At 47.0% G+C, this 26,516-nt stretch overlaps 1 protein-coding gene across 18 annotated transcripts in view; it reads left to right on the forward strand.

Moving 5' to 3' along the window:
* Positions 1–26,516, forward strand: part of CACNA1B (calcium voltage-gated channel subunit alpha1 B) — a 309,392-nt gene that overhangs the window by 173,323 nt on the left and 109,553 nt on the right. For all 18 annotated transcript variants that reach the window (XM_039383719.1, XM_039383720.1, XM_039383721.1 and 15 more), the window contains 5 exons: positions 9,122–9,234; positions 13,182–13,294; positions 18,123–18,254; positions 19,125–19,197; positions 23,071–23,188. In XM_039383719.1, the coding sequence (XP_039239653.1) occupies positions 9,122–9,234; positions 13,182–13,294; positions 18,123–18,254; positions 19,125–19,197; positions 23,071–23,188 (549 nt within the window). The remainder of the gene's footprint in view (positions 1–9,121; positions 9,235–13,181; positions 13,295–18,122; positions 18,255–19,124; positions 19,198–23,070; positions 23,189–26,516) is intronic.

The following is a 26,516-nucleotide window of genomic DNA, read 5'->3' on the forward strand; positions in this document are numbered from 1 at the left end:
CCAGGCTGAACAATCCCAATTCTCTCTCAAATCATATTTCCAGTCATTCAATCACACAATTCAGAGGAGATGCCCCAGGGCAGGGTGTTGGTTTGAGATGGGAACAATATCCCAAAGGTTATTTCAAACTTCAGATTCAACCAGATGTAAATCCTGCAGGAAGAAGGAAGGATTTGTTCTGTGTCAGACAGAAAGGAGGGGGAGGTTTTTTTCCCCTGGGGAAAGGCAGGTTGCTCTGCCCAACCTGTGTCTGCCCAGAGAACTGCAAATTGCTGCCACTTTGATCTGTTCCAGGGGTGGTTCCTGCTGGGGGCACAAAGCTCTGCCAGCTCTGGTGTCCCTGGGACAGCACCACGTGAGACAAAAACCTCTGTCTGTGCTCTTAGAACCCCACACTAATTCCCCACGGTTCAGTGATGACTGGCATGGTCTTTAAAAGGTTACAACTTTACAGAAGATCCCTTTTTGTTGTGTGCCCTCCTCACCGATGGGGTGTGATTAGGGGGAGGGATGTCACGGTGCCCTCTGTGAAAATACCTGATGGAAACGACACCAGAGAGAAAATGATACTGTATTTGTGCTGCAGCTTTTATTTTCACCTGTGGTCACCTGCCAGTTCAGCTCAGAGAGTTTAGAAGTGCTTCTGAAAGGTGATTTTTTTTGTGTTTTGAAAATCGCATCTGGCTTTGTCTCGTGATGAATAATAAATGGAGGCTTTCTGCCTTCACAGCCCTCACACCTCCCAGTGCTTCCCTGGGGTCACAGCCTGGCTCACAAAACCTGATTTAAATAAATATGGAAGGTGGAGGATGGACCTTTTTTGTGTATTTTGATGAAGGTTGTAGGGTAGGATTCCTAGAAAACTTAAACCCTAAAATTAAAACCTAAAAATTCCTGTCAAACTTGTAGAAATTCCTCAGGAGAGAACGTGGTGACCCTGAAAGTGGGACACTGAGAATTCTCCCTTCTGAAGGGAAGGGATGGGAGTTTGTTTCTGGAAGTCAGAGCCATTTGTTTGGTCACTTCTGCCTCTGTAAAAAGGCCAGGAACAAATCCTTGTGTTCAACACTTGATATTGAGATGAGACCAGAGCAGAATTTGTGAAGTAAAACTGATGAAACAAGAGAACAGAAGACCAGGAAAAAAATCTCAAATATTTCAAAAAGTCTAATCATTTCAGCTTAGATCTTTAAAGATACTTATCTGCCTAATTTTCCTTGATTTCTATCTAAATTAGAGACTTAAATATTTCCTGCCTCAGATCCTTGGGTCTTACCTTATTACAAAGAAGCAAACTTTTGAAGTTTTTTTTTTAATAGACCTAAAAGGTCAAGAATACCAACTGCTCTGACATCAAAAATGTCCTTATTAATATTTGTTGAAATATTTAATATCATCAGGTAAATGGAGATATAATGAGAGATGCATAAGAAGGACAGGAACTTCTTTCAAATCTGGGTTTGGCTTTTTTATTTTTTGGCAAGATTTAGACTGAAAAGAGAGACAGACTATACAGAAAAGTCAGTCTTGCTTATTCATTACCTAAATTTAACAGAGGAATTAATAAGCCAGATTGGCAGAGTAATTAGAAGTTTGAGGATTAGGATTTCCTCTTGAATTAGGCCTAAATGTCTAGAAAAACCCCCACACACACTTGAAGTCTTTCAACTCCAAAAAGAAAGGCTTCGGATTTCCAGGACTCAGTTTTGGGAGCACCTCATGCAGTGACTTTTCTCAGAGAACACAAAGGGATCCATGAGCCAGCAAATTCTCCTCCATGTTCCTGGGAGAGCTGGAAAGGAGCTTTCTGTCCATTAGAATTAAAGAGGCACCTCCAGGTGGGAAACTTATCTGGGACAGAGGCCACAAATGAGGCTTCCAAGCTACAAAAGCAGGGAAGGCTGAAATAGTGTCGTGCCTGGAATCAGGGACTGGGGTGTGTGCCTTTTTTGGGAGCTCTGCAATGCCAATTAGTTCCAGAAACACTTGGGCAGCAAACTTTAATTTCTTGGTGTTGGAGTATCACTGAGCTGAGAGTGAGGGATCCCATGGCCTTTTATTGAATGGAAGAGTCAGAGAATCCCCAAAGAAACTTGGGATTTCTCGGGAGTTAAGTTCTCAGCATCCCCCCAGCCAGAGGTGCTTCCTGTGGCTTGTCTTTGCACCACTGTGAGGGGATTTCCTTGTAAGACCTGGAAAGGTCTGGAGAGGTGTTTCCCAAATCAATCCCTTAAATTCACTAATAGAAATATCAGTGGCTGCAGAGAAACAGTGATGGGACCACCACTGGAATTGGGGAGGGGCAGCACAGAGGGGGGTCACAGACAAAACCACAATATCCAAGGAAGCAGAGGGTTTGTGGATGTTCTTGTACGGGTTTAAGTATTAAATAGGTACAGGATTAGTCACTGTGACAGAGAGAATAGAGGCCAGAGATCAAAGAATGGTTTGGGTTGGAAAGGAACTTAAAGATCATCCAGTTCCACTCCCTGCCATGGGCAGGGACACCTTCCTCTAGCCCAGGATGCTCCAACCTGGCCTTGGACACTTCCAGGGATCCAGGGGCAGCCCCAGCTTCTCTGGGCAACCTGTGCCAGGGCCTCCCCACCCTCTGATTAAACAATCTTTTCTTAACATCTTATTTAAATCTCCCCATGAATGGCCCTCCTGGAAATTCTGACACACATCAGATAATTTTTGTTCGCTGTGGGGTTTTTTTGTTTGGTTTTTTTTTTTGCTTGTTTGGTTTGGGTTTTGTTTTGTTTTTTAAGATAAGTTTTCTCCAAGATGAAGCAGAGACACTGTGGGTTCATTCTGGGGGAGATTGTCCCTGGTCTGTCTTATCCATAATGTAATGGAAACTGGGGGAAGAAACCTATTGTAATGTAATTTTAGACCTAAGAACTTCTGAGAATTGTCTGCTGAAATGGCCTCTAAGTCAAACCTCTTAAATTACAAGTGTCCTGTGCCTCCAAACCCTCCCAAATTTCAGGATGACGAGCTGTGGTTCTGCATTCAAGCCTGTCTTTGTGTCAGTGATGACCTACAGCTTTCTATCCAGTTTCCTGAGGGAAAGTTTTCACAGCATCACCTTTCCTGCCCATCTCACCTTCAATATTGAATTCAGGGAATATTTTAGGCCTTCAGATGTGTGGGACTGGGCTGGTTGTTTTGTTACTGCAATGCTGGAGCTGGCTCCTCTCTCTCCTGCTGGAATAACTCTGCATCACACACACATTTTGAGGGAGCCCAGCTGGGGTTTAGCCCTCGAGGAGTTCTTGAAAACCCTGTTGTGCCCAAGATTTGTGCTCAGATCATTAGATATCAGCAGAACAAGGTAGCACAAAACCAGGGGATTTTAAACAGCCCCTGGAAATACTCGGCAAAATCCTTTAACTGTAAGAGTGGCAGAGTTTAAAAATGGCTTGAAAGTTAATCCATGAGGAGAAAACTTCACTGCAGAGGAGCAGGACTTGGCTGGTCTGGGGGAGAGCAAGAGAGAAATAAATTCTAATTGTGTTGTTTCGTGGAAGGTGCTTAGAAATGAACTGAGGAGGCTTTTTGTGAAGGGCAGCAGTGGGAGAGGAGCATGGTAAAGTCTGGGAGGATCCTCTAAATCCTGAAACTCTACCCAGGCACCTCTAATTCAATTATACCTGTCCCTCTGGGGAAAAGTTTAATTACATTACAAATTAATTTTACTTAAAGAACGGTTGGTAAAAGCCTCCGGGTCTTGCATTGATTCATTTTTCCCTTGGTCTTTTCTTTTAACTTTTCTGTTTTGAATTGTTCTGATTAGTTTTCCCTGCTTGATATTCCACATCACTACAACTGCTTTGGAAAAAGAGCTGCAGGAGCTTCAGAGAGAGGCTTGGGATTTCTTTGGTCTGCCTGAAAGAGCTGATGAGAAATTCTTTGAATTCTTGTGCTGTGATGGATAACAGGACATACTTTATGCCCTGTAATTATCCCCAAATTCGATCAGAGATTTTCCTTCTCTGGATGGAAAGGACTCCAGTGCCAAATAGGAATTCTGCCATGCTGCACATGGACACTGCTCACTGAAACAGGGACCTTGGGTTAAATAAGCTGCAGCTCCCTATAAAAGTATATTTTTCATGCAGCCACCCATGATTATCATCCAGAGTGTCTCTTTTCTGATGAACACAATATTTGAAAACAGTTTTTTAGCCATTATGGCCTGGGAATGTCTTCCCTTGCTACACAAGATTGAACCATGTGTTTGGGCCAATTAGGTCTTTTTTGATTCCCTTCATGAAGCAACTCTGCTTTTTTTCCCCAAATAAAACTGCAGGGATCCTTAAGTGGCTCCTTAATTTATGTCAGTCTAAAACCAAAACCCAGAATGTGTCTTTTCTGATGAACACAATATTTGAAAACACTTTTTTAACCATTATGGCCTGAGAACACCTTCCCTTGCCATGTAAGGCTGAACCACATGTTTAGGGCCAATTAGGCCTTTTTTGATGCCCTTCATGAAGCAATGCTCCTTTTCTTCTCCAACTAATACTGCAGGTATTCCTGATTGGCTCCCTAATTTGTGTCTGTCTAAAAAAAAACCCCAGAGTGCATCTTTTCTGATGAACACAATATTTGAAACCAGTTTTTTAGCCCTTATGGCCTGGGAACATCTTCCCTTGCTACACAAGATTGAACCATGTCTTTGAGGCCAATTAGGCCTTTTTTGATTCCCTTCATGAAGCAACTCCTTTCTTCTCCAGCTAATGCTGCAGGGATCCTTAAGTGGCTCCTTAATTTATGTCAGTCTAAAACCAAAACCCAGAGTGTGTCTTTTCTGATGAACACAATATTTGAAAACACTTTTTTAACTATTATGGCCTGGGAATGCCTTCCCTTTCTACACAAGACTGAACCAATTAGGTCTTTTTTGATGCTCTTCATGAAGCAACTCTCCTTTTTTTCTCCAACTAATACTGCAGGTATTCCTGATTGGCTCCCTAATTTGTGTCTGTCTAAAAAAAACCCCAGAGTGTGTCTTTTCTGATAAACACAATATTCAAAACCACTTTTTTAGCCATTATGGTCTGAGAACACCTTCCTTTGCCATGTAAGGCTGAACCACGTGTTTAGGGCCAATTAGGCCTTTTTTGATTCCCTTCATGAAGCAACTCTGCTTTTTTCTCCAAATAAAACTGCAGGGATCCTTAACTGGCTCCTTAATTTATGTCAGTCTAAAACCAAACCCCAGAATGTGTCTTTTCTGATGAACACAATATTTGCAAACACTTTTTTAACCATTATGGCCTGAGAACAGCTTGCCTTGCCAAAACTATGTGTTTGGGGCAACTGGGCCTTTTTTGGTGCTGTGGTTGCCTTTGAAGTAGGTGACCAGCTCCCTCTGGGTATCCAAACAGAGAATTTGCAAGGAAAAGGCTTTCTGAAGCATATTTGTTTATGTCTGCTGAGCATTTCACATCTGCTTGGTCAAAGAGGGGGAAGTTGTGCTTTGAGGTTCTCCTGGTTGGTTTAATGTGTGAGGAGGATGAGGAGAGGAAACCAAAGTGTCAGGCTCAGCACTTGCTTCTAAAGACATTGGACTTGGAGATGGGGCAGAAATGGAATTAATCCCTGGGTGACTGACAAAAAGGAGCTGGGAACTGTCAAATTCAAACACGTGGGGTGATGGGATGTAATGTGTGTTGGCCTTTGCCAATAGCACAAATCTGAAATTAAATTAGACTGTTTGTATCAAACTTTTCCTCCTTAAATCACATCACAAAATGCTTCTGCTTAAGGCAGATTGGATTACATGTGGGGTCTGAATACCAGGAGGTCCAAACAACAAAATTGCTTTTTCAATTACATAGGCAGGGCCATCTCAGAAGGAACTGTGTGTCTGATCCTTCTGCTGCAGCAGCTGATTCAGAGTCAGTCCCTTCTGCCTGAGGAGTTCTCTGGGTCTGTGTTTTCCTTGCCTTCATCCCTTGTCCTCACTGGGCTGTGATTTGTAGCATCTGGTACCTGCTGAGATGCAGCTCCTGCTGCCAGTTCTGAGCTCTGATCCTGATGGGATCCATCAGCTGTGAAAGGACGAGTGGGGCTCTTTCAAGAGCAGCAGAAGGAAATTGCCTTTTGAGATGCTCTGAGTTTTAAACATTTCCCCTTGTCTTTATTTTATTTCTTTTTAACATAGCCAAAGATTTCTTGGATCTGTTTTGCTTAGAAAGGCCATTTCCCAGCTCTTTTCTCCTCTGATATTCTGGTTTTGGACGTGTGTTTGCAGGGTGTGTCAGTCTGATGATGGAACATTACACTTGCTGATACCTGGTTTTATTCACCCTTCTGCTGGATGGGTGACTGACCATTAATCCTTGTTTCTTTTATCCTTTTGAAATGGTGATAATTGTCTTGGCAAAGTGCACTGGGATCTGCTGGTGAGAATTACACTTAAAAAACACTTACAAGGATTTTTGTTACTCTGTGGAAGAAAATGGGGTGGCCCTGACATGTAACTCTGAAAGGTGAGTTTGGTGGACAAAGAGGGTGAAAATGTCCTGCCAGACTGAGCCATGACACAGGTGGAGGCTGTGCTGTGCTTTCTGTAGGATCTACAACCTCTCCCTGTGATTTTTTATCAGCTAATTAAACACTGACTTCAAAGCATTGGTTTGACACCAATCCTCGGGACAGGGAGACTTCCCATGGAAGTCATTCCAATGACACCACTGGGCTTGCTGAGCTCTGCTGAGTGTGAAACCAAAGTCCCTCTCCAGCTCTCCTGGAGCCCCTTCAGGCCCTGCCAGGGGCTCTCAGCTCTCCCTGGAGCCTTCTCTTCTCCAGGTGAACCCCCCCAGCTCTCCCAGCCTGGCTCCAGAGGGGCTTCAGCCCTTGGAGCATCTCCATGGCCCCCTCTGGATTTGCTCCAACAGCTCCTCCGGATGTTGTTCCCCAGGGCTGGAGGCTGCTCTGCAGGAGGGGTCTCACTGAGCAGAGAGATGGATATTTGGATGGATTGCCAGCATAATTATGGATAATTCCCTACTCTGGGATCCCTTGTATTAGAAACAACTGTTTTCTCACTGAGTTGTTGCAGCTGATGTCAGAAAGGAGAGACAAGTTGGTGCAGGGGTGACCAGGCTTCTCCTGGCAGGTTCCAAGCTCCAAGTGAGATGGAGCTGTGCTGCTCCTCCATGTGACCATGAGATCCAGAGGAAGGAGCTGCCTCTTGGCAGGAAAAAGGCTGAGAACTTTGCAGATCTCCTACTTTGTCATCTTATTCCTCCAATGTGAACACTCTGCCCTTATATTCTCCTTTAATGACATTGCTCCTGCTTTCAAGGACAGGAGGTGACACAGTACAATTAATCCTCTCCTGGTATTTCCTCCCCTTGTGCAAATGTTGGCAGAAGTGTCCTTGCAGGCTCCTCACTGAGGTGTTAATAAAACCTTTCTCATGTCACTAAAGCTTCCTGCATTTCAGTTCACTTTATGCCCATGATATTCCAGGACTGTCTGTCATTTAAGATTTAACCCCCCTTTTTATTGGTTGCTAATTAAAGCTGTATTTTCCAAGCAATGTCCAAAGACACCCAGCAGTGCAAAACGGGCCCTGGGCCAACTGTGCTCACTCCACTTGAACGTGGAGGGTGAGGGTGGAGGGAAATCCAGGCACTTTGGAAGGACCCTCATTCCCTCCTCACACTCATCAGCTGAAGCCACATGTTGCAGGAAGTCATGGAATGATAAAATCATGGAATAACAAAATCATGGAATACCTTTGGTGGGATCCACAAGGACCATCCAGTCCAACCCCTCAGCCCTGCACAGACACCCCAACAATCCCACCCTGTCCCTCAGAGCCTTGTCCAAACCCTCCTGGAGCTCTGGCAGCCTTGGGGCTGTGCCCACTGCCCTGGGGAGCCTGGGCAGTGCCAACCACCCTCTGGGGGAAGAACCTTTTCCTGAGATCCAACCTGACCCTGCCCTGGCACAGCTCCAGCCATTCCCTGGGTGCTGTCCCTGCTCACAGGGAGCAGAGCAGCCCCTCTGCTTCCCCACTTTACAAAGCCCTGGAATTCAGGATTATCCAGCTGAAAATTCCCTTGATTCTGCTTGTATCCATCCCCCCTTGCCTGTCCATGTGCACCTTGGAGAAAAGTTTGGCTCCATCTTGTCTTTATCATTCCTGGAATGGTAAAACTGAAATTCCAGGAGACTTTGCTGCTCCAACATCCAGGAGCCTCCTGTGCTGCACTGAGAGAGGTGATTGATCTCCACCCTTTGAGGTTTGATTCTTTTCTTCATCTCTTCTCCAGAGAGAGAGAGGTTTGCCTTATTCTATTGGGTTGGTTTTGGTACTGGAGGTGTTTTTTGTGCCTTTTTTTTTGTTTGTTTTTAATGTTTTACTCTTGCTGCTGCTAATTGGCTTCCAGATCCAAACTTAAAACGCCAAAGGTGGTATGTTCTGTAGCTTCAAGCCCTGAAAACTTCAGCTAGAAATTGAAGTCTCCAGCCCTTTGTTTCATCATGGGTGATAAATTTTCCCCTCAAAAGCTTCACAGCTTATTTGCCTGCGATATGTGAAGCCAAAGGAAACAGAACTTGTTCTTCCACAGTTATAGGGCTATAAAGGCATAATAAAAATAAATGTGGTAACAGTAGACACAACACCTCTGAATATGAGCCCTCAGAGTCAGCAGTTCTGTTGGGTAGGAAGGTATTTTTATCAGCAGAGGATGTTACAGAAACTCAACACCCCACACCCAAAAGTGTCCATCTCTTGTGAGTACAGAAGGCCCAAACACATCACTGCAAAACATTATCTGTGCAATTAAATTAGACCTTTAGAAAGAGTAGATCCAGAGGTTTCCTTTGAAATTCCTTTATAAAAACAGTGAGCATATTATTTAATGCTCATGCCACCATCCCACAGCACAGCTCCTGAAGGCTGCTCACAGCTCATGGACACACAGAAATAATGATGGGAAACTCTCCTCAGGGTCTTGTTTGCCATTGCAGAGGGATTTTCTTCTGCCAGGAGTCACTCTGGGTTGTGCAAAAATACCATTGTTCCCCACATGAAGGGATCTGCCCACCGAGGTCTCATGGACTAATTTAATCTCTTGTTCCCTGTTTCCAGATTTCGCAGAGTTTGTTTTCCTGGGGCTGTTCCTTACTGAGATGTCTTTGAAGATGTATGGACTGGGGCCAAGGAACTACTTCCACTCTTCATTCAACTGCTTTGACTTTGGGGTGAGTAAGATGAATCACAGAAGACTTTGGGTTGGAAGGGAACTCAAAATCATCCCTTCCACTAGCCCAGGTTGCTCCAAGCCCTGTCCAACCTGGCCTTGGACACTCCCAGGGATGGGGCAGCCACAGTTTCTCTGGGCAACCTGTGCCAGGGCCTCCCCACCCTCACAGGGAAGAATTCCTTCCCTCATCTAGTCTAAGCATGAAACCATTCCCTCTTGTCCTGGCACTCCATGTCCTTGAAAAAAGTCCCTGTGTGGCTCTCCTGTCATCCAGCAGGTTGGGCATTCCAGGGTGGGTGTGGCAATCCATGGGAAATGGTTCTGGGAGTGTTTCTTCTGCAGGGAGCAATGGTTGCATAAATTAACTGCAGTTAAACACATTAAGCTTCCCCTCCTTAATCATCCCTTTATGAGGCAAAGTGACAGCCAGGGGTTTCATTTCCTCGGCAAACTCCGGGTGTTCCAATGCTCTGACTGCCAGGAGATTATCCCTCCCATTTAAATGAGGTGATTGAAAGACAAAAAAAAGACAAAAAATCCACACATCTTCCTGCTCATCTCCTCTGTCAGCCCTTGAACCCTCCAGATGCACAGGCAGCTCTTTGCAGTGCCCAAAAGGAGAAGAGTAAACCTGGGATTTGTGACAGGAAGGCAATAACTCACATCCAGAATCATAGAATCATAGAATCACAGAATCAGCTGGGTTGGGAGGGACCTCTGAGATCATCAAGTCCAACCCTTGATCCAGCCCCGCTGTGGTTCCCAGCCCATGGCACTGATGCCACATCCAGTCTCATCTTAAAAACCTCCAGGGATGGAGAATCCACCCCTTCCCTGGGCAGCCCATTCCAATGGCTGAGCACCCTCTCTGCAAAGAAATTCTTTCTAATATCCAACCTAAACCTGCCCTGGCCCAGCTGAAGACCCAGCTCTCTTGTCTTGCTGAGAGTTGCCTGGGAAAAGAGACCAACCCCCCCCGGCTCCCCCCTCCTGGCAGGGAGTTGCAGAGAGTGAGAAGGTCTCCCCTGAGCCTCCTCCTGTCCAGGCTGAGCCCCCCCAGCTCCCTCAGCCTCTCCTCCCAGCACTTGTGCTCCAGTCCCTTCCCCAGCCTTGTTGCCCTTCTCTGGACCTGCTCCAGGACCTCAATGTCCTTCCTGAGCTGAGGGGCCCAGAACTGGGCACAGTCCAGGCTCAAACTACAGCTCTGAAGTGTGAATAGTGGGGCTGCTTTTGGCTCCATCTAACAAAGACCACGGCGTGTGGATGGTAATTTATTCATTAAAAGCTATTAGGCTGTAATCAGTCCTCACAGAGGATAACTTGGCTCCTCTTATCTTCGGCGTGGGCAGAGCAGGATTGGGGCTGGGAGGTTTCTGTACCAAAGCAGATATGAGGCTCTCGACACAGCCAGGGGCAAGGGGACAACAGTGCAGGTCGCTGTGCACGTCATCCAGCCCTGCTCTCTAAGATTCAGTCTGCTGGTTCTGTTTGTCTGCCAGAATGCTGGGAGTGACTCTCCTCCCCCACGGAGCAAAATCCCCACGAGGGAGGAGGAATTCTCACCTTCAGTTAGTGACCTCTCCTCAGCCCAAGGCTACAAGTAGAGCCAACTCACTCTCTTCTTGGCTAGAAAGCTCAGAGTGAACTGACTTTGAGATGAAAGCCCCCACCCCGGGGATCACCTGTGTGGGAAAAATCCCTCTTTTAAACGTAGAAAGACGGCACAAACTCAGGGAACAAAGAAACAAGGAAGAATTTATTCAGCGCGCCGGGTCTTCCTCTCATCGAATTTCCAGGGAAAAAGACCCTTTGGGTTTAAATTCCACACATTTTATAGTTTCACAATATCCCACCCTTTTCCAGATAAGTTTAATATATTCACTTTTGCCTAAAAAAGTTTGTTTTCTCTGAAAAAGAGGCTTTTCCTTCCTTCCGATTGGCTGCGAGGCGTCCTCTGTCAAAAATGACAGATCTTCCCTTGTTCTTAGCCAAAAGAGAAAAGGAACCTCGGGTACAACATGGCCCCAAAAGACTTTAATTTTTAAGAACTTTTGCATTGCCCTTATCAGGCTGAAAAGGACCCTGATACCCAAGTTCAGTCCGTGGAACTTGGATATCTCACAACTTCACGATATGCCTATATATATATATATAAGTATTTTTATTTCTCGCAATATAAAACCCATATTTTTATTTCTCATATCACTGCCTTGTTTAAATTCCCTGGTAACAGGTTGATGTCTTTCACCAATGGCTTAGGTGAGCTCCAAGCTGGCTGTGAGTTTCCTTGGATCCCTGTGTCCGGGATGCTCCTTCCACATCCAGCCCTTGCACCTGCCAGTCAGGGACAGGTGATTTAGGAGCTTGCACTCAGCCAAAGATAAACCCCCCAGTGTCTCTCTGTGTTTGTGCAGCGCTGGCAACGAGCTTTGTGAGTGTTTCCCAGGAGGTTCAAGCTGTTGATCTGTTTTTAATTCTTCCTCCTTCGGAGAATCCACAGGGATCCTACTGCTGGCTCTGTTTCTTCCTCCTCACCCACCTTCCAGCCCCCAGAATTAATTCGGCGGCTTCACCCCCCCCCCCCAGCTCTGTAGCCAGTTTAGTCTGACAAACCATCGAGACGAAACCATTCAAATGCAAAAAGCGAAACAACAAATCAGAGCAACATCAGCCTTGGGAGTTCCAGTCCAGAGGGGTCTCCTGTGAAACGGGCTCCCAGGAGGCCCTGCTGGGATGCCGAGATAATTAATTATCAGGGTAACACGTGGAAGGTCCAAGGGAAGGGTTTTGCTGATTCACAAGGGATTCCCAAGAGTGAGAGACGGTGGGAGAGAAGTTTTAGCTCCTTCTTTTTCGGGTGGGACAAAAGGGATGAGCAACTGCCGCGTACCTGAATTTTTTTGAAGCTCGGGGCACAGCGTTTCTTGCAGGTATCAGCCCCAGCCCTGGCTCCCTGTTAACATTCCCTCCCCCGGCACAAACCAGCTGCTTGCTGGGTTCTGCTGAGCGTGTTTATGGTGTGTTTTGCCCACCCGGGGACCAGGGGCAGTGGGAGCTCTGAAAGGCCGGGTTAATGGGAGCAATAACAGCAATCGGCAGCGAAATGCCTGTTTTATCTTATTAACTGTGCAGCAACCTGCGTGGAGATAATTGCCCTTTCCAGCTGTGCTTAACCCATTGCTGCTTTGTCCTTTTGGTAATGAAGGATATCTCAGAAGGTTTTGTTTCCATCGCTCCGGGTTAATTCCCTGCCGTCCTTAAACCCCCCCAGCCAAAACAAACCGGGACTTAAAAAAATCCACCTCGATTTGGGACGACTTTGTCAATCCCCCGAGGCAGCTGGTTGGATGCGTGTGCTGGAGGCTTTGCCGGGTCTCACAACAGCAATTGCTTTAATTGCCCTCCTAAACACTCTCAGCTGCCAGAAGTTTCTGGTGGATCTCACCCAGAGCTTCACGGCTCTGCTGCAGGTGGAGGTTTTTGGTCCTTCTGATGGGCAGGGAAGGACGGGGCAGTGCCCCCCTGCATCTCTGCACAGACCCACTGTGTGTGGGGGGAAAACAAAGGGTTGGCATTTCCAGTTGAGCCAGTGTTAAAAAAATACAATAATAAAGAACAGTGTCATTCCAAAAAGGTTTTTTTAAGGCAGTTTGATTGCTGGAGAAAAAGCAACAAGTTCCTGACTCTGTATAGGAGATCCCAATGTGTTCTGCTGCTGGGTATTGCCCTTTTTCAGTCTGGGCTGCAGAAAGTTGGGATAAGGATTTCCAGTGGTAAAATTAGGGATTTCCAGTGCTCTTGGCCAATTTACGATTTTCCTGAAGTTTTCCTAAGAAAACCATCACAACCTGGGCTCTGATTCCTGGGCTTTCCTCAGCCTCACAACGGAGAAATAAGGAGAAGTTTTGCCTTATGTATGTTAAAAACCCAACCTTCTTCTTGCAGGTCATCGTGGGAAGTATATTTGAAGTTATTTGGGCTGCAGTGAAACCAGGAACCTCATTTGGCATCAGTGTATTGAGGGCACTTCGACTGCTGAGGATTTTCAAAGTAACAAAGTAAGTCCAGCTCCCTTTTCACTCTCACAGCAGCCTTCTAGCACCACGTGAAATCTGGATTACCAACCCCACAGCAAGGAGGAGTGGTTTGGTTGATATTTTTATTTATTGTCATATATTTATAAACAATAAATAAATAAATAAATAACCAGAAGCTGGAGGGAAAAAAAAACCCCAAAACAATGCCCCAAACCCCTGTTTTTGCTGGCACAAAAACCCTGTCTGTCCTGACATCCCATTAGGGATGGAGCAGGAGCAGAAGAGAACTGCAGATGCAGAATTGCCCTTTTCCTCAGCTGGGCAGTGGGGGTTTCTGGCAGCTGGAAATTTTGGGAGTTCCTGAGCCTGTATTTGCATCCACAAAGATTTTTAACAGCCCTTTTTTTCCCCCTCAGCCTCGTGCACAGGCTTTTCTGCCCTTGGGCAGAGGGTTCCACAGTGTAATGATGGGCTGCAGGAAAATATCCTTTTTTTTGCTTTGTTTCTAAGCTTGTTTAAAACAAAAACCTCGTTATGTTACCCCTTAGCTCTTGTGGTAAAAGAAACAAATTCCTTATTGACTTTCTAAGTCCCATCAGCTGCTCACTGTCCTTATCTGCTGCTCCTGAAGGATTTGGGAACTGGAAAACCAAATACCCTGGGTATTGCTGGCTGCTAAATCCTGGTGCCTGAGCCCCTGTGTTGACACAAATAGGCAGAGTTTTGCTGCTGCCTGTGCTGTGTCTGCTCTGGGCACGTCTGGGAGGTTGAATTTTCACTGGAGTGGTGTTGCCACAGCTTTTCCCTTGTTTTCGTGCTCCTGCCTCACATTAATGTGCTCTGGCATCAGCAAACAGCTCCTGTGCCATTTAGAAACCCATCTAGAGCCATTTCTGCAGGCTTTCCAAGCCCTGGTGTGCAAATTGATGACACATTTAGGTGCCCCTGCTGTTGTTTTCCACCTTATTTTTTTTCCACCGTTGCCTCCTCTGCTCTCCCTTCTTTCCATCACTCCCTTAACTCTCCTTGGCTTGGAGTAACAGGAGGAGGAATAAGAACTCCTGCCAAAAACACCCCTCGTGCACAACTGCCTGAAATCAATAAGGCCCAGGTGATGGCATTGGAACAAACCAATCACTGGAAGTCACCAGGTGCTTTGGCAGCTGTTTGAGGGCCCAGGTTTTGTTGGCTCTGGGGGGTTTGCTGGTTTGTACCTGTTAGGGATTGTGCAGATCCCAGATTTGTGTGTGATGCAGTGTCAGCTGTTGTACTCCGGGAAAAAGGGGGTGGAAACATTAAGTTCTGTGACTGTCTGGTGAAATAGGTGGGTACCTGCACCAAAAGTGTCACTGTAGTTTACCTTTGCACTAATCTTATGCATGGGAAGCTCCTGGTTTTGTAGGAAATTCAGAGCCATGAATCATCAGCAGATAATTTTATCCCCAGCTACTGAGATTTGCTGTGTCTGATTGTGTGTTGTGCTTTTTCAAAATTCTGGCCATTTTTGGAAGGTAAAATCTTATTTTTTTTGTGAGTTTTGACTATTCCTTTTAGCCAGCAGGATCAAGGGATGAATCACAAGAAGTGTTCAGGTTGAAAAAGACCTTTAAGACCCTCAAGAGCATTGAATTCAACTGTTCCCCCAGCACTGCCAAGGCCACCACTAACCCCTGTCCCCAAGGGCCACATCCACACAGCTTTTAAGTCCCTGCAGGGATGGTGACTCCCCCACTGCCCTGGGCAGCTGTGCCAGGCCTGGACAAGCCTTTCAGCAAAGAAATTTTCCCTGATATCCACCCTAACCCTCCCCTGGCCCAGTTTGAGGCTGTTCCCTCTTGTCCTATCGCTCGTTCCTTGGGAGAAGAGATTTAACTTAACAAACCAAGCCCGGGGCTCCCCCTTTCTCAGGACATCAGTGACATTGTCACCCCCCTGATCCTGATGTTCCCTTGACCCGATTATGTGGAATTGTCACCTGACACGACAGGAATGTGCTCGTTGTGTGACCAGCAGCCACGTCCCTGCGGCTCCCACGGGATGATCCCGCATTATCCCGGGGTTGGAGCTGCACAGCTCAGTCCTCTCATGACTCATGAGAGCCACCAAAGTGCTGCCACCAGGCAGAGATTCTGCCCACACTCTCTCATTGCAGCCTTTGCTGTGAGAACACCCTGACCCTCAGGAGTTTCCTGTCTCCTTTTTCCATCTTTTCCATAGGAATTTCTCTCTGCAACTCCCTGCTCTGGTTTGTTTTCCCTCCACGTTCAGCAGAAGCCAATTGCAGTCCCAGAATCCCAGAATATTCTCATTTGGAAGGGACCCCCAAGGATCATTGAGTCCAGCTCTTAAGTGAATGGCCCAAACAGGGGATTGAACCTGACCTTGGTGTTCTTAGAACCAAGTTTGAACCAACTGAGCTAAACTCAATCCTACTGCTTTGGATAATCAGTGGGATGAGACCTTTTCATTCCCATGTCCCAAATCAGTGTAACATGGACAGCAGATCCTGCTTTGGATAATCAGTGGGATGAGACCTTTTGATTCCCACATCCCAAATCAGTGGGACCATGGACAGCACATCCTGCTTTGAATTATCAATGGGATGAGACCTTTTCAATCCCAGTCTTAAATCACAGTGACCATGGACAGCAAGAGTTAAAAAATGAAATTCCAGCCGGCCTGAAAGGTGCCAGCAGGATCCACCAGGAGGGGATACAGATTGAGAGGGGCTAAAATTCAGCAGAGAGGACAAGGGCAAACCAGCTTCATGTGCTTGTCTTTGCCCTGGCAGAGCTGAACAGGGACTGGCACTGCAGCTCCTCAGAATATCCTGGTCCTCTGGGTCAGGGTTTGCTGCTGAGCTATTCCAGGACAAGGCAGAGCCTCCAGCTGCTATGGATTTTGGGTCCAGTTGTGCTCCCTGTGAGGTGTGAAGCCCTTGGATGAGGCAGGTTTGGTCTGAAACTGTTGTGTCCAGCTTGGGAGAGCTGTGGGAGCAGCAAACCCTCCCTCTCCAAGGAGAGCAGCCCAACCCCTTTTGCTTTGGGACTGACCCCGGGCAGGTTTGGTTGCAACATTTCCACTGGAGATATTCTCCTGAGAGACCAGAGTTTATCCTGAAACCTCTGTCACTGTATTATGGAAGTAAATTTTCTTGGAATGGGAGTGTAAGATCCTACTTCTCCTGGGATGGACGTGGTTGCATCACCCCCAGCACAGAGGAACAGGGGGTGGTTCAGTCCTCCCAGCTACACCTGGGGGAAGGAAGAGGGGGAAAGCAAAGACAAAGGAAAGGGGATGGTGACTCCAGCTCTTAGCTTCTCTCCTTATCAGCAGGTCTGACAAATCCAGGGGCTTCCTTCTGCTGGGGAGCCACAGCCACACTGCAGGAATGAGCTCAGGGTGTGGAGCCATCCCCAAACTGCAGCAGGAGGACGCTCAGGGCAGGCATTCAGCTCTGCAGGGCAGCTCCCAGTACCAGGCAGTGGAAATGAGAGAAGCCAATGGAGAAAAAGAGGGGAAAATTCCTCCCCCATGGCCTCAGACTCCCAACTTTGAGCAGAGGACACGTGAAATGGCTCCAAATCACTCCTTTCCCGCTGCCTGTTCCGACCCTGTTGTTCCACAAGAATCTGGGTCCAAAAGGAGCTCATCAAAGAGCTGCCCAGCTCTTTCTGCATTTCCTGACTCATTAGTTTTCCTGATACAACCCTCCCTGCCTGTTCTCAGCAGGGCACTAAAGCCAGGAAAGAGCTGTTTGCGAGACCCTTCCCAGCACTGCCATCACCCCACATTCCTGCCTGTGGCTGTGCCAGGAGCTGCCTCCGGGCACAGGGGAGGCAAAACCAACCCATCTTCTGTATCTGGCCAGATGTGACTTGGATGTGTCAGTCAGGATTCAGGCTGAGCCTGAATTCCCTCTTGCCACGTTGGAATTATCATCCTGGATTTGTTCTCTCCAAGGCTCTGTCCTGGACACCTGAATTTCCCCACCCCAAAGGCATGGCTGGGCACTGAAGGGGGTGTGAAACTCCTACAGGAACGTTTAAACATGTGGGAATTTAAATCCACTGGTTGATACTGGTGTTGGATGGGTTGAAAGGACACACCACAGAGATGTCCTGGTGGGAATGAGGTGTTTATTCCTGATTTGTGTGTTGTGGAGAGCTGGATTCACTGTTCCCACCTTCAGTGTCACCTTCATGATGTCGATAGACTTTTGACACCCCTGCTGATTCGGGGCATTTTAGTTCTCATCTGGCTGCTGTGCTGGATGAGAAGATGCCAAGAGGTCAAAATCTATCCCAGGAAAGGGGGTAGAGGAGGAACTAATCCAGACATTCACTGCACACAACTCAGTGTGGGTGCACACACACCAAGTGACCACCTCTGCCCTCAGGATGCTCCAAGAGATTTTCCACTCCATGAGCCGTGTTTTCCAGCAGCAGAAGGGAGCTTAAAGAGGCTGATATTCCTTGTCATTCTTCCCCTGTTTTATAATAAGAAAATCATAGAGTCAGGTTGGAAAAGACCTTCAAGATCATCAAGCCCAGCTGTTGGCCAGCACTGCCAAGGCCACCACTGGCCCACGTCCCCAAGAGCCACATCCACAGGGCTTTTAAACCCCTGCAGGGATGGGCACTCCACCACTGCCCTGGGCAGCTGTTCCAATGCCTCACCACCCTTTCCAGGAAGGAATGTTGCCTTAATATCCAACCTAAACCTCCCCTGGGCCACTTGGGGCCATTTCCTCTCGTCCTATCGCTCGGGAGATAATTCATATTAGTTTCTCACCAAAGGCTCTTCCCCCACTCACGTTCTCTCTTGGCTGCTCTGATCTCCAACACAGGTACTGGAATTCCCTGAGGAATCTGGTGGTCTCCTTGCTGAACTCCATGAAGTCCATCATCAGTTTGCTTTTCCTGCTGTTCCTGTTCATCGTGGTCTTTGCTCTGCTGGGGATGCAGCTCTTTGGAGGACAGTAAGTCTAATTATTCATCCTGGGGCTGCAGGGCTGGAAGGGTCACATCCTGCTGCACTCTCAGTCTTCCTGGGCTGCTGAGAAGTTTATAGGAAAATAGTTCCTGTTCCAGTGTCTTACCTGGAGCTGAACTCTTCCCTAAGAAAGAACAACCCTAATTCAAAGCCCCTTTTGTCATCCCACAGTCCCCACATACCCCCATAAAGAAACAGGCCTGGGGAAGGCATCACTTTTTATTAAGGGAAAGGCAAATCCTTTCCCCAATATCCACGGTGACAATGTATTTATTCACTTGGAATATTTTTCTGCTGGAAAACGTGGTGCTGTTGAATCTGATTGTTCTCATTAGAAATGCCACTTGTGGGGAATTTTGCAGCACGAAATATCACAGCATTATCATTTAAACCCCAGCATCGATTCTGAAATGAAATAACACGGTTTTATTTGGTCTTTTTTTTTTTTTTCCCCCCTCAGTCAATTGCTATTATATCTTTAAAATATTAAAAAGAAATTATCTACTAAGAGGGTAATTTCAATTTGGGCTTTCGCACCGGAGGACGAAAACTTCTTGGAATGGGTTGCTCGGCAAAAATCATTTGAGATTTGGATTGTTCATTTTAATTGTGGCTGCAAATGAATTTCAAAGCATCCGAATTTTCTCTGGGAATGAGATTGAGTTCCTGCTAATGGTCCTGTTGAGCACCTTCTCAGAGACACCGTGTTCCCTGCTGTGCTTGCCTGGGCTGTTCTTGCCAGGTGGAACAAATGCTGCTCCCTGACTGGGTTTCTGGAGCGTTCCAGGGGATTAGGAGATGCCTGGGAGCTGCTTGGCCCTCACTGCTCGGCTTTTGATTTCCCCTTTCTCTCCAGGTTCAATTTCCAAGACGAAACTCCGACCACGAATTTCGACACCTTCCCCGCCGCCATCCTCACCGTGTTCCAGGTAAAGCCACACCTTGGCCTGGGGCAGGGTTAGAAGAGGAATTCCTGGGCATCTCCTCTTGCTTATGGAAGGCAAAGAGGTCCTCAAAAATCTGTGGGATTTAGGAAAGAAGTCCTTCCTTTTCACGTGTTTTGCTTCGCTGCTCGATCAACACATCATTAAAAAAATCAAATTAAAAATCGACGCTGTGGAATTAAAGAAAAGTAGAACAAAAGATTTTTTGCTAGGAAGAAAAAAAAAAATTGATAAAATAGGTATTTCTGTGCTGTTCTTAAAGTCTGTGTGTGCCCAGGCTGTTGCCTCCCAGCCCTGGGATGGCAGCTCTGGCTCGTGGATCCTGGAATGAGCCAGTGCTTGACCTGCTGCACTTTTGCCATAATTTAATGAGCAGAGAGGCCTGAGGGAGCTGCAGGCAGCAGGGAAATAATGCAGCATTTGGCCCAGTAATAACTCCAGAGAAGTTAATGCTGGGTGAGAATTGCCTTCCACGAGAGAGGCACCGGCCTGGGGCGAGTTTGGGAGAAGGCAGGAGGGACTCACAGCTCTGGGAGATGCTGGGATTGAAAAGCTTCATTTTGCAGCTGTTTTCTTCGTATCTTTTTTAAATACGATTTTTGTATTTAATTTTGCATTTTTTAAATACAATTTTTGCATTTTTTAAATATAATTTTTGTATTAAAAAAAACAAACAATTTAAAAAAAAAAAAACAACAATTGTTTTTAAAAAACAATCACTTTGGGTGTTTCAGTAAAAGCTGGGGCTGCTGCTCTGTGTGCAGGTGACCCTCCCAGGCCTGTGGAACCCTCATCCCACCCAAATTCCTGGGGTGGGCTCGAGCTGAGGCTTCACCCCTGAGCCCAACTTTCACACAGCTCAGCGAGGTTTAACTCAGGTATTTTGTATTTCAGTGTCAGGACCCAAAAAGGGCAAAAAAAGGGGGGGGATTGATGACAATTTTTGGATTAACACAAAGAATCCAAAAGCAAACGTGCCCTGTGAGCTCTTCCCGTGGCTGTTGCTTCTCCCCCAGCTGGGAGCAGGTTCTGCCCTGACCTCCAGGATCCTGCAAATTAATATTTGCCCAGGATTTGAGTGCTCACCCAAGAAAGGGCTTCAAGGTACAAAAAGGTATTGCCAGCGAGCAGGAACTGAGCCCCAGTCAGGCTCGGGAATGTTGATGGGATTTTGCTTTGGGAATACGGTTGTCCATGAGAATATTTAGCTGAAATATTTCCTTGAGATAAATACCCTGGGGGTGAAGGAAAATGCTGTTGGGTTTAGGACATTCGTCCAGAATGTCAGAGCTGTGAATTAAAACCAGCAAAACCCATCAGCACTGGATTAACTGAGTGCAGCCTCCCACAGGCATTTGGATGATAATAATAATAATAATAATAATAATAATAATAATAATAATAATAATAATAGCAGTAACAATAATATAATTTTACATTACTTGATTATTATAATTATATACCACACATAATATATTAATAATTATTATATAATATATATTAGGTGCAATATATATTATTAATAACCATTGCATTAATTATATATTATTATATGATATGATAACAAATCAATAATGTTATTTTTATATTGATTATTATAATGATAATTATATTAGGTTACATAGAATTATATTACTATATTAATAGTTATTATATAATATACAATTCCATATTATATATTATAATAATAATATTTATTATGTCAATTATATATTATTATATTATAACAATAGCATTAGTAATCATATAATAAATATAATATTATTATTTATTTGTTAAAATATAATAATAATAATTATGACAATAATAATAATAATAACAATAACAATAATGACAATAATAATAATAATAATATCCCAGAGGCATTTTGATAATGCCTGCTCTTGGGAGGGATTGCTCCATCCTCCTCCTCCTCTGAACTACAAATTTTGGGTCAATGTTTGGGCTTTGGATTCCTTTCTAAAACCTCCCCCTCCACGTGCACACGGGACTGGATCACAACACACACCGTGTTCTGGCCTTTTCATTTCCCTTTTTTTTCCCCTACTAAACACAAAGACAACTTCCTATTTAGGAATTTGAGCTTCACATCCCACGGGATTGCTTGAATGTGCTAAAAGTAGCTGTTGTTTGGCTGTGCCCCGGCAGGCAAGGGAAGGGCTGCTCTGCCCAAAATGTTGCTGTGCCTCAGTCAGTGCTGAGCAGGACTGGCAGGAATGTCACACTCAGTGATGAGCAAGTGAGACTGGTACAAAATTAGCATCAAGGCTTGCTTGAGACTGAGGTGTTTTCATGTGTTCTGATTAATTTTCCTATTTTTCATGTATTTGTTAGTTAGTCCCAGGTCAATGTTCAGCTCTGCAGGGCTGGGCTGTGGCTCCTCCTGTCCCTGCACAAGGACACAGGAGGAGCACAGGCCCCTCCAACTTCCCTCATCTGTCCTCTCTCATACAGTGGTTGTTGCTTCTCCTTAGGGGTTGGGGTTTTTTTTTTGTGCTTTGTGGCCATCTGGGTCAAACTTGGGAAAAGTGGAGAAGAACCTGTATTGTGCCAGCCCTGCAGTGGTGGTGGTGCCCAGTGCCTGGCAGTGGGAGTGGTGCCCATGCCTGTCCCAGCTGAGCAGGGCTCTCTGCAGCCTCGAGGAGCAGGGCAGGGGTGGGAGAGGTGACAAAGCTGCTCCTGTCACTCCGTGGGTACAGTGTGTGTGGGGTGGGGGGAGCTGAGCAAAGCAAACCCTTCTGTAGGAAGGGGATGAGTGGAGCTGGAGCTGACAGAGCTCCCACTCAGGGCATTAGAGCTCAAGAGTTTTCTTAGGATTGTGGGAAGTGCCAGGAACGGTGCTGTTGAACCCCGGTGTCTCTGCATGACTTGAAAATGGAGAGAGGGGAGGAATTGTGCCGGGAGTGATGTGTGGAATGTGGCTTTTGCTGCTTCTGCCTGGGGGAGAGCCCTTGGGCAGAGCTGGGCAGCAGGCAGGGAGCCCAGAGGGGCAGGATTATGCAGTCCAACCCCTGGCCCTGCACAGACACCCCAACAATCCCACCCTGGCCCTCAGAGCGTTGTCCAAACCCTCCTGGAGCTCTGGCAGCCTTGGGGCTGTGCCCACTGCCCTGGGGAGCCTGGTCAGTGCCAACCACCCTCTGGGGGAAGAACCTTTTCCCAAAATCCAGCCTAACCCTGCCCTGACACGGCTCCAGCCGTTCCCTTGGGTCCTGTCCCTGCTCACGGGGATCAGAGCTGCCCCTCTGCTTCCCCACTTTACAAAGCCCTGGAATTCAGGATTATCCAGCTGAAAATTCCCTTGATTCTGCTTGTATCCATCCCCCCTTGCCTGTCCATGTGCACCTTGGAGAAAAGTTTGGCTCCATCTTGTCTTCATCATTCCTGGAATGGTAAAACTGAAATTCCAGGAGACTTTGCTGCTCCAACATCCAGGAGCCTCCTGTGCTGCACTGAGAGAGGTGATTGATCTCCACCCTTTGAGGTTTGATTCTTTTCTTCATCTCTTCTCCAGAGAGAGAGAGGTTTGCCTTATTCTACTGGGTTTGTTTTTGCAGCAGGGAGCAGGGATTGGAGGAAGTTGCAGACCCCAGAAGGGTTGCACCTTCACCATCTTTGCATCCCTCTTTTGGACACTCTGAACAGCTTTAGATGGTTTTTTGTGCCGTGGTGCCCAAACTGCCCCCAGCCCAGAGCAGAGCAGGACAATCCCCTCCCTCGCCGGGCCTGATGCCCCCCGTGTGCTCACCCCTTTCCCCTGGGGAGCATTCCCAGATGGCATCACTCTGCCTGGCTCCCCCTGACCACTCTGTCCTTCCTTTAAGTCACCCCCTGTTCTCCTCTCTCCAACCCCTGCAGATCCTGACGGGGGAGGACTGGAATGCTGTGATGTACCACGGGATCGAGTCGCAGGGCGGGGTCCGCTCGGGGATGTTCTCCTCCATCTACTTCATCGTCCTGACGCTGTTTGGGAACTGTATCCTTCCACGGGTGCCCTTCCTGGGCTGCCAGAGGCACCTTATTTTGTTTCAATTCTCACCCTTTTGCACTTTTTAAAACGGAATTATTGCTTTTTCTCCTTCCAGCCCCCGGGCTAAGGCGTGTAGGTGAGTTATCCAGGTTGGTGTCGCTCTTCTTATGGCAACGTTAGAAATTTTGATTTGATTTAATTTCATGAAATTTCATTTTAATTGTTACGTTTTACCTGGAGAATGTCCTATTGTGAGTCCAGTTTATGTTTTCCTTGAGAATGTCCTATATGAGTTACTTTATATTTTACCTTGAGGATGTCCTATTACGAGTTAGTCTGTGTTTTCCTTGAGGATGTCCTGTTATGAGGTGGGAAAAATAACTGAAGTCAGGTCAGAGCAGGACCTCTGTACCTCAGACATCTTCACAGATGGTTTGTGGTTGGTCAGGGGAAGGAAGAGCTGAAATTGGGTTGGTGGGTAGATGAGGTTCCATTCTCTTGGTGCCTTTGTCTCCAGGGCAGCTTAACCAGCTGTGCTGTTCCAAATGCTGGAAATTATCCTGTCTCCACTTAGTGCTTAAAATTTAATTCTACATCTTGGGTTTCAGGCTCTGGGAGCATTCAGTCGTGGTCCAGGACTTGGCACATGAAGTGTCTGTTTTCTTCTGCTTCAAGATGAAAATCTCTTGAGGGCGAGAAGAAACTGGGGGCTTGTGCCTCCCCCAGAATGTCCCAGGGTGTCTGTGGGGAACCAGCAGCACTTTGATGTCTGATATGTCCTGACAAGACTAAGCAGGCAAGAACACTGTGACATGGAGATGGGATTTGGGAAGGGAGGATCTATTTTATACAGCACTGAGGCAATTCCCTGATGTCACATCTGGGTGTGACGAGGAGAAGCCGGAGCAGAGGGGCCGTGGTGGCTCTGCCCCTGCTGATGGAATTGCTCTGTGGAATTGCTGCCATTAAGCAGGTTCAGGATCCTTGGTGTGATGTTTGCTGCCTGCAGCCTCAAGCTGGAGTCAAACAGAGCAGCCTCAAAAGTGGGACTTTAGAAACTGTTGCAGAGACAAAGCACCCAGCTGGTTTGTTTGTTCTCTGAAACAGGGGTAATAACTGAGCCTTGCTGCTCTGCTTGGGGGCCTGCCCAGCAGGGAGAACCTTCTTGCTGGTTACAATCCCAGAGCTCATCTTTTCCTGGTGTTGTTTGGGCTGGCTGGGTACCTGGGAGAGAGGGAGGGGTCGTGGGGGCAACACTTGGGCTACAGACAGGGAGCTGTCACGGAGGCTGCTTCAGCTGGAGGGCGAGATGACAAGAGATAGGGTGTCTCCAGCCCTTTCCTCTGTCTGAGATCCCCCCATTAGCACGAGGAACAGCGATGGGGAAGAGCAGAGCAGACAGGCAGAGCTGTGCTTGTCACACCAGAGTGTCCCTGCGGGATTTATCCCATTATCCGGCGCTGTCGGAGCCGCAGCGGCCGCGGTGCCCGCCTGGCTGGGCAGCCACGCTCAGACATCCACCTCCCAGCCCCTTCCAGAAACACAGCCTTTGGAAAACTGGGTCAGTGGAGAGCTGGCAGGGAGGGAGAGCTCTAAATCCTCCGGGCTTGGCATTTGAAAATGAGATTAAGCCATAATCAGGCTTGACAGCACAGCTGAGAGAGAGACTTTTACCCTGCGAGCAGCTCCGAGCCAGCATTTTGCAGGAACGGGGTATTAATTCCCTTCCTCACCTTTAATTCAGAGGGGCCTTCTCCCTTGTCCTTTAGTTTTCATTAAAAGGGAGAGAGCAGGGGGTGTTCAAGGGCAGGCCATAAGGACCTGGCTCACCTGCTGCCACTGCCACGAGCTCAGTATTTGCCTTTGCTTGCTGCGACAGCGGGGAGGTGAAACCTTGTCCACATTCCCCTCAGATCTCCTCCTGGCTTTCCCTTCTGAGGTGATCCAGGCAGTGGCTTTCCTGGCTTTTTCCCTGAGGTATCTCCAGTGCCTCTGCTGTCCCCTTTGCCCACAGGCACAGGATGGTGGCACAGCTCCCTGGGGCATTGCTGGGGTGTTTAGCAAGGAGGGTGGATCGAGTTTGGATTCTTTAGTTCTCCGTGAGTCCTGCAGGGAGGGAGGAGTTTGCTGCAGGTGAGTTCCTCCGAGCACAGAAGGAGGGAAAACCTGGCTGATAAACAGTAACAATGCCCAGAAAACCTTCTGTAATTTCCTGGAAGGCTTCTTCCACCAACTTTTCAAGTTTTCCAACTTCCCTAAAGAGAAGCTGTGGCTGCCCCATTCCTGCAAGTGTCCAAGTTCAGCTTGGAGCAACCTGGTCTGGTGGAAGGTGTCCCTGCCCATGGCAGGGGGTGGAATGAGAGGATCTTTAGGGTCCCTTCCAACCCAAGCCATTCTGGGATTCTGTGATACTTCAGGTGATCAGAGCTATAAACCTCAGACAAACCCATTAATTCCCGTGGGGATTTACATCCCTGTTGGAGAATTAGAGACCCAAACTTAGTCTGGGAGTATCAGCAGCTTTCCCAGAGAGTTTGTAAGAGCCTTTCTGCCCCACACAGACCTTTGAGCACCGTGGGCAGGAGGGGAGAACCGGGCTTGGGGTGTGTGGGGAAGGCTGAGGGGTTAAAGCTCTCCCGTGGGTGTTTTCCATGGGGATTGCAGCAGTGATTCCACTAAAGCCTGTGCTGATGTTTCATCAGCATTTGGGGAAGGTCAGGTCTAACCCTGCTGTTCAGCAGCATCGTCTGTGGTGCTGGGAGTGAGCAGCAGGCACTCATTTATCCCTGAGGGACTTACCAGGGACTCAGGTCAGCATTAACTGTCCAAACACAACCAGGAACGTCTGAAAATAAAGTTCAGTTTGCCAGGAAAGGAGAGCCCTGCATGGCTGCAGGAGGTAAAACAGTCATTAATGGCAGGGATGCTGCAGAGTTAAGGACAGGGGAGTGCAGAGGGTGGAAGTGTCTCAGCCTTGGGGTCACTTCCCAAGGAGACCCCACAGCCCAGGGAACACCATGAGAACATACTACAAAGAGCAGTCTGAGTTCTTGATCAGCTTAATTCTAGGCTAGAAACACAGAATCATATGATATCCTGAGCTGGAAGGATCATCAGAGATGATTAATTCACCCTAAATTAATTATTAGATTAGATTAGTGTGACTTCATTGCTCTAACTTGGGACTTCATAAAGATCTGTCCACTCTGCCTTGCAGAACTCCCTCCAAAAAGCTTTAAAAATGTACCTTTTTTTAGTGCAATATGTCAAGTGTGGCTTTTCCATCCCTCCCCATACAACTGAATTTCTTAAGCAGGACTTTATGGTTTTATTT

Source organism: Pipra filicauda, unplaced genomic scaffold (assembly GCF_003945595.2).
Source record: "Pipra filicauda isolate LSUMZ 115617 unplaced genomic scaffold, ASM394559v2 scaffold321_size1097455_pilon, whole genome shotgun sequence".
Lineage (NCBI taxonomy): Eukaryota > Metazoa > Chordata > Aves > Passeriformes > Pipridae > Pipra > Pipra filicauda.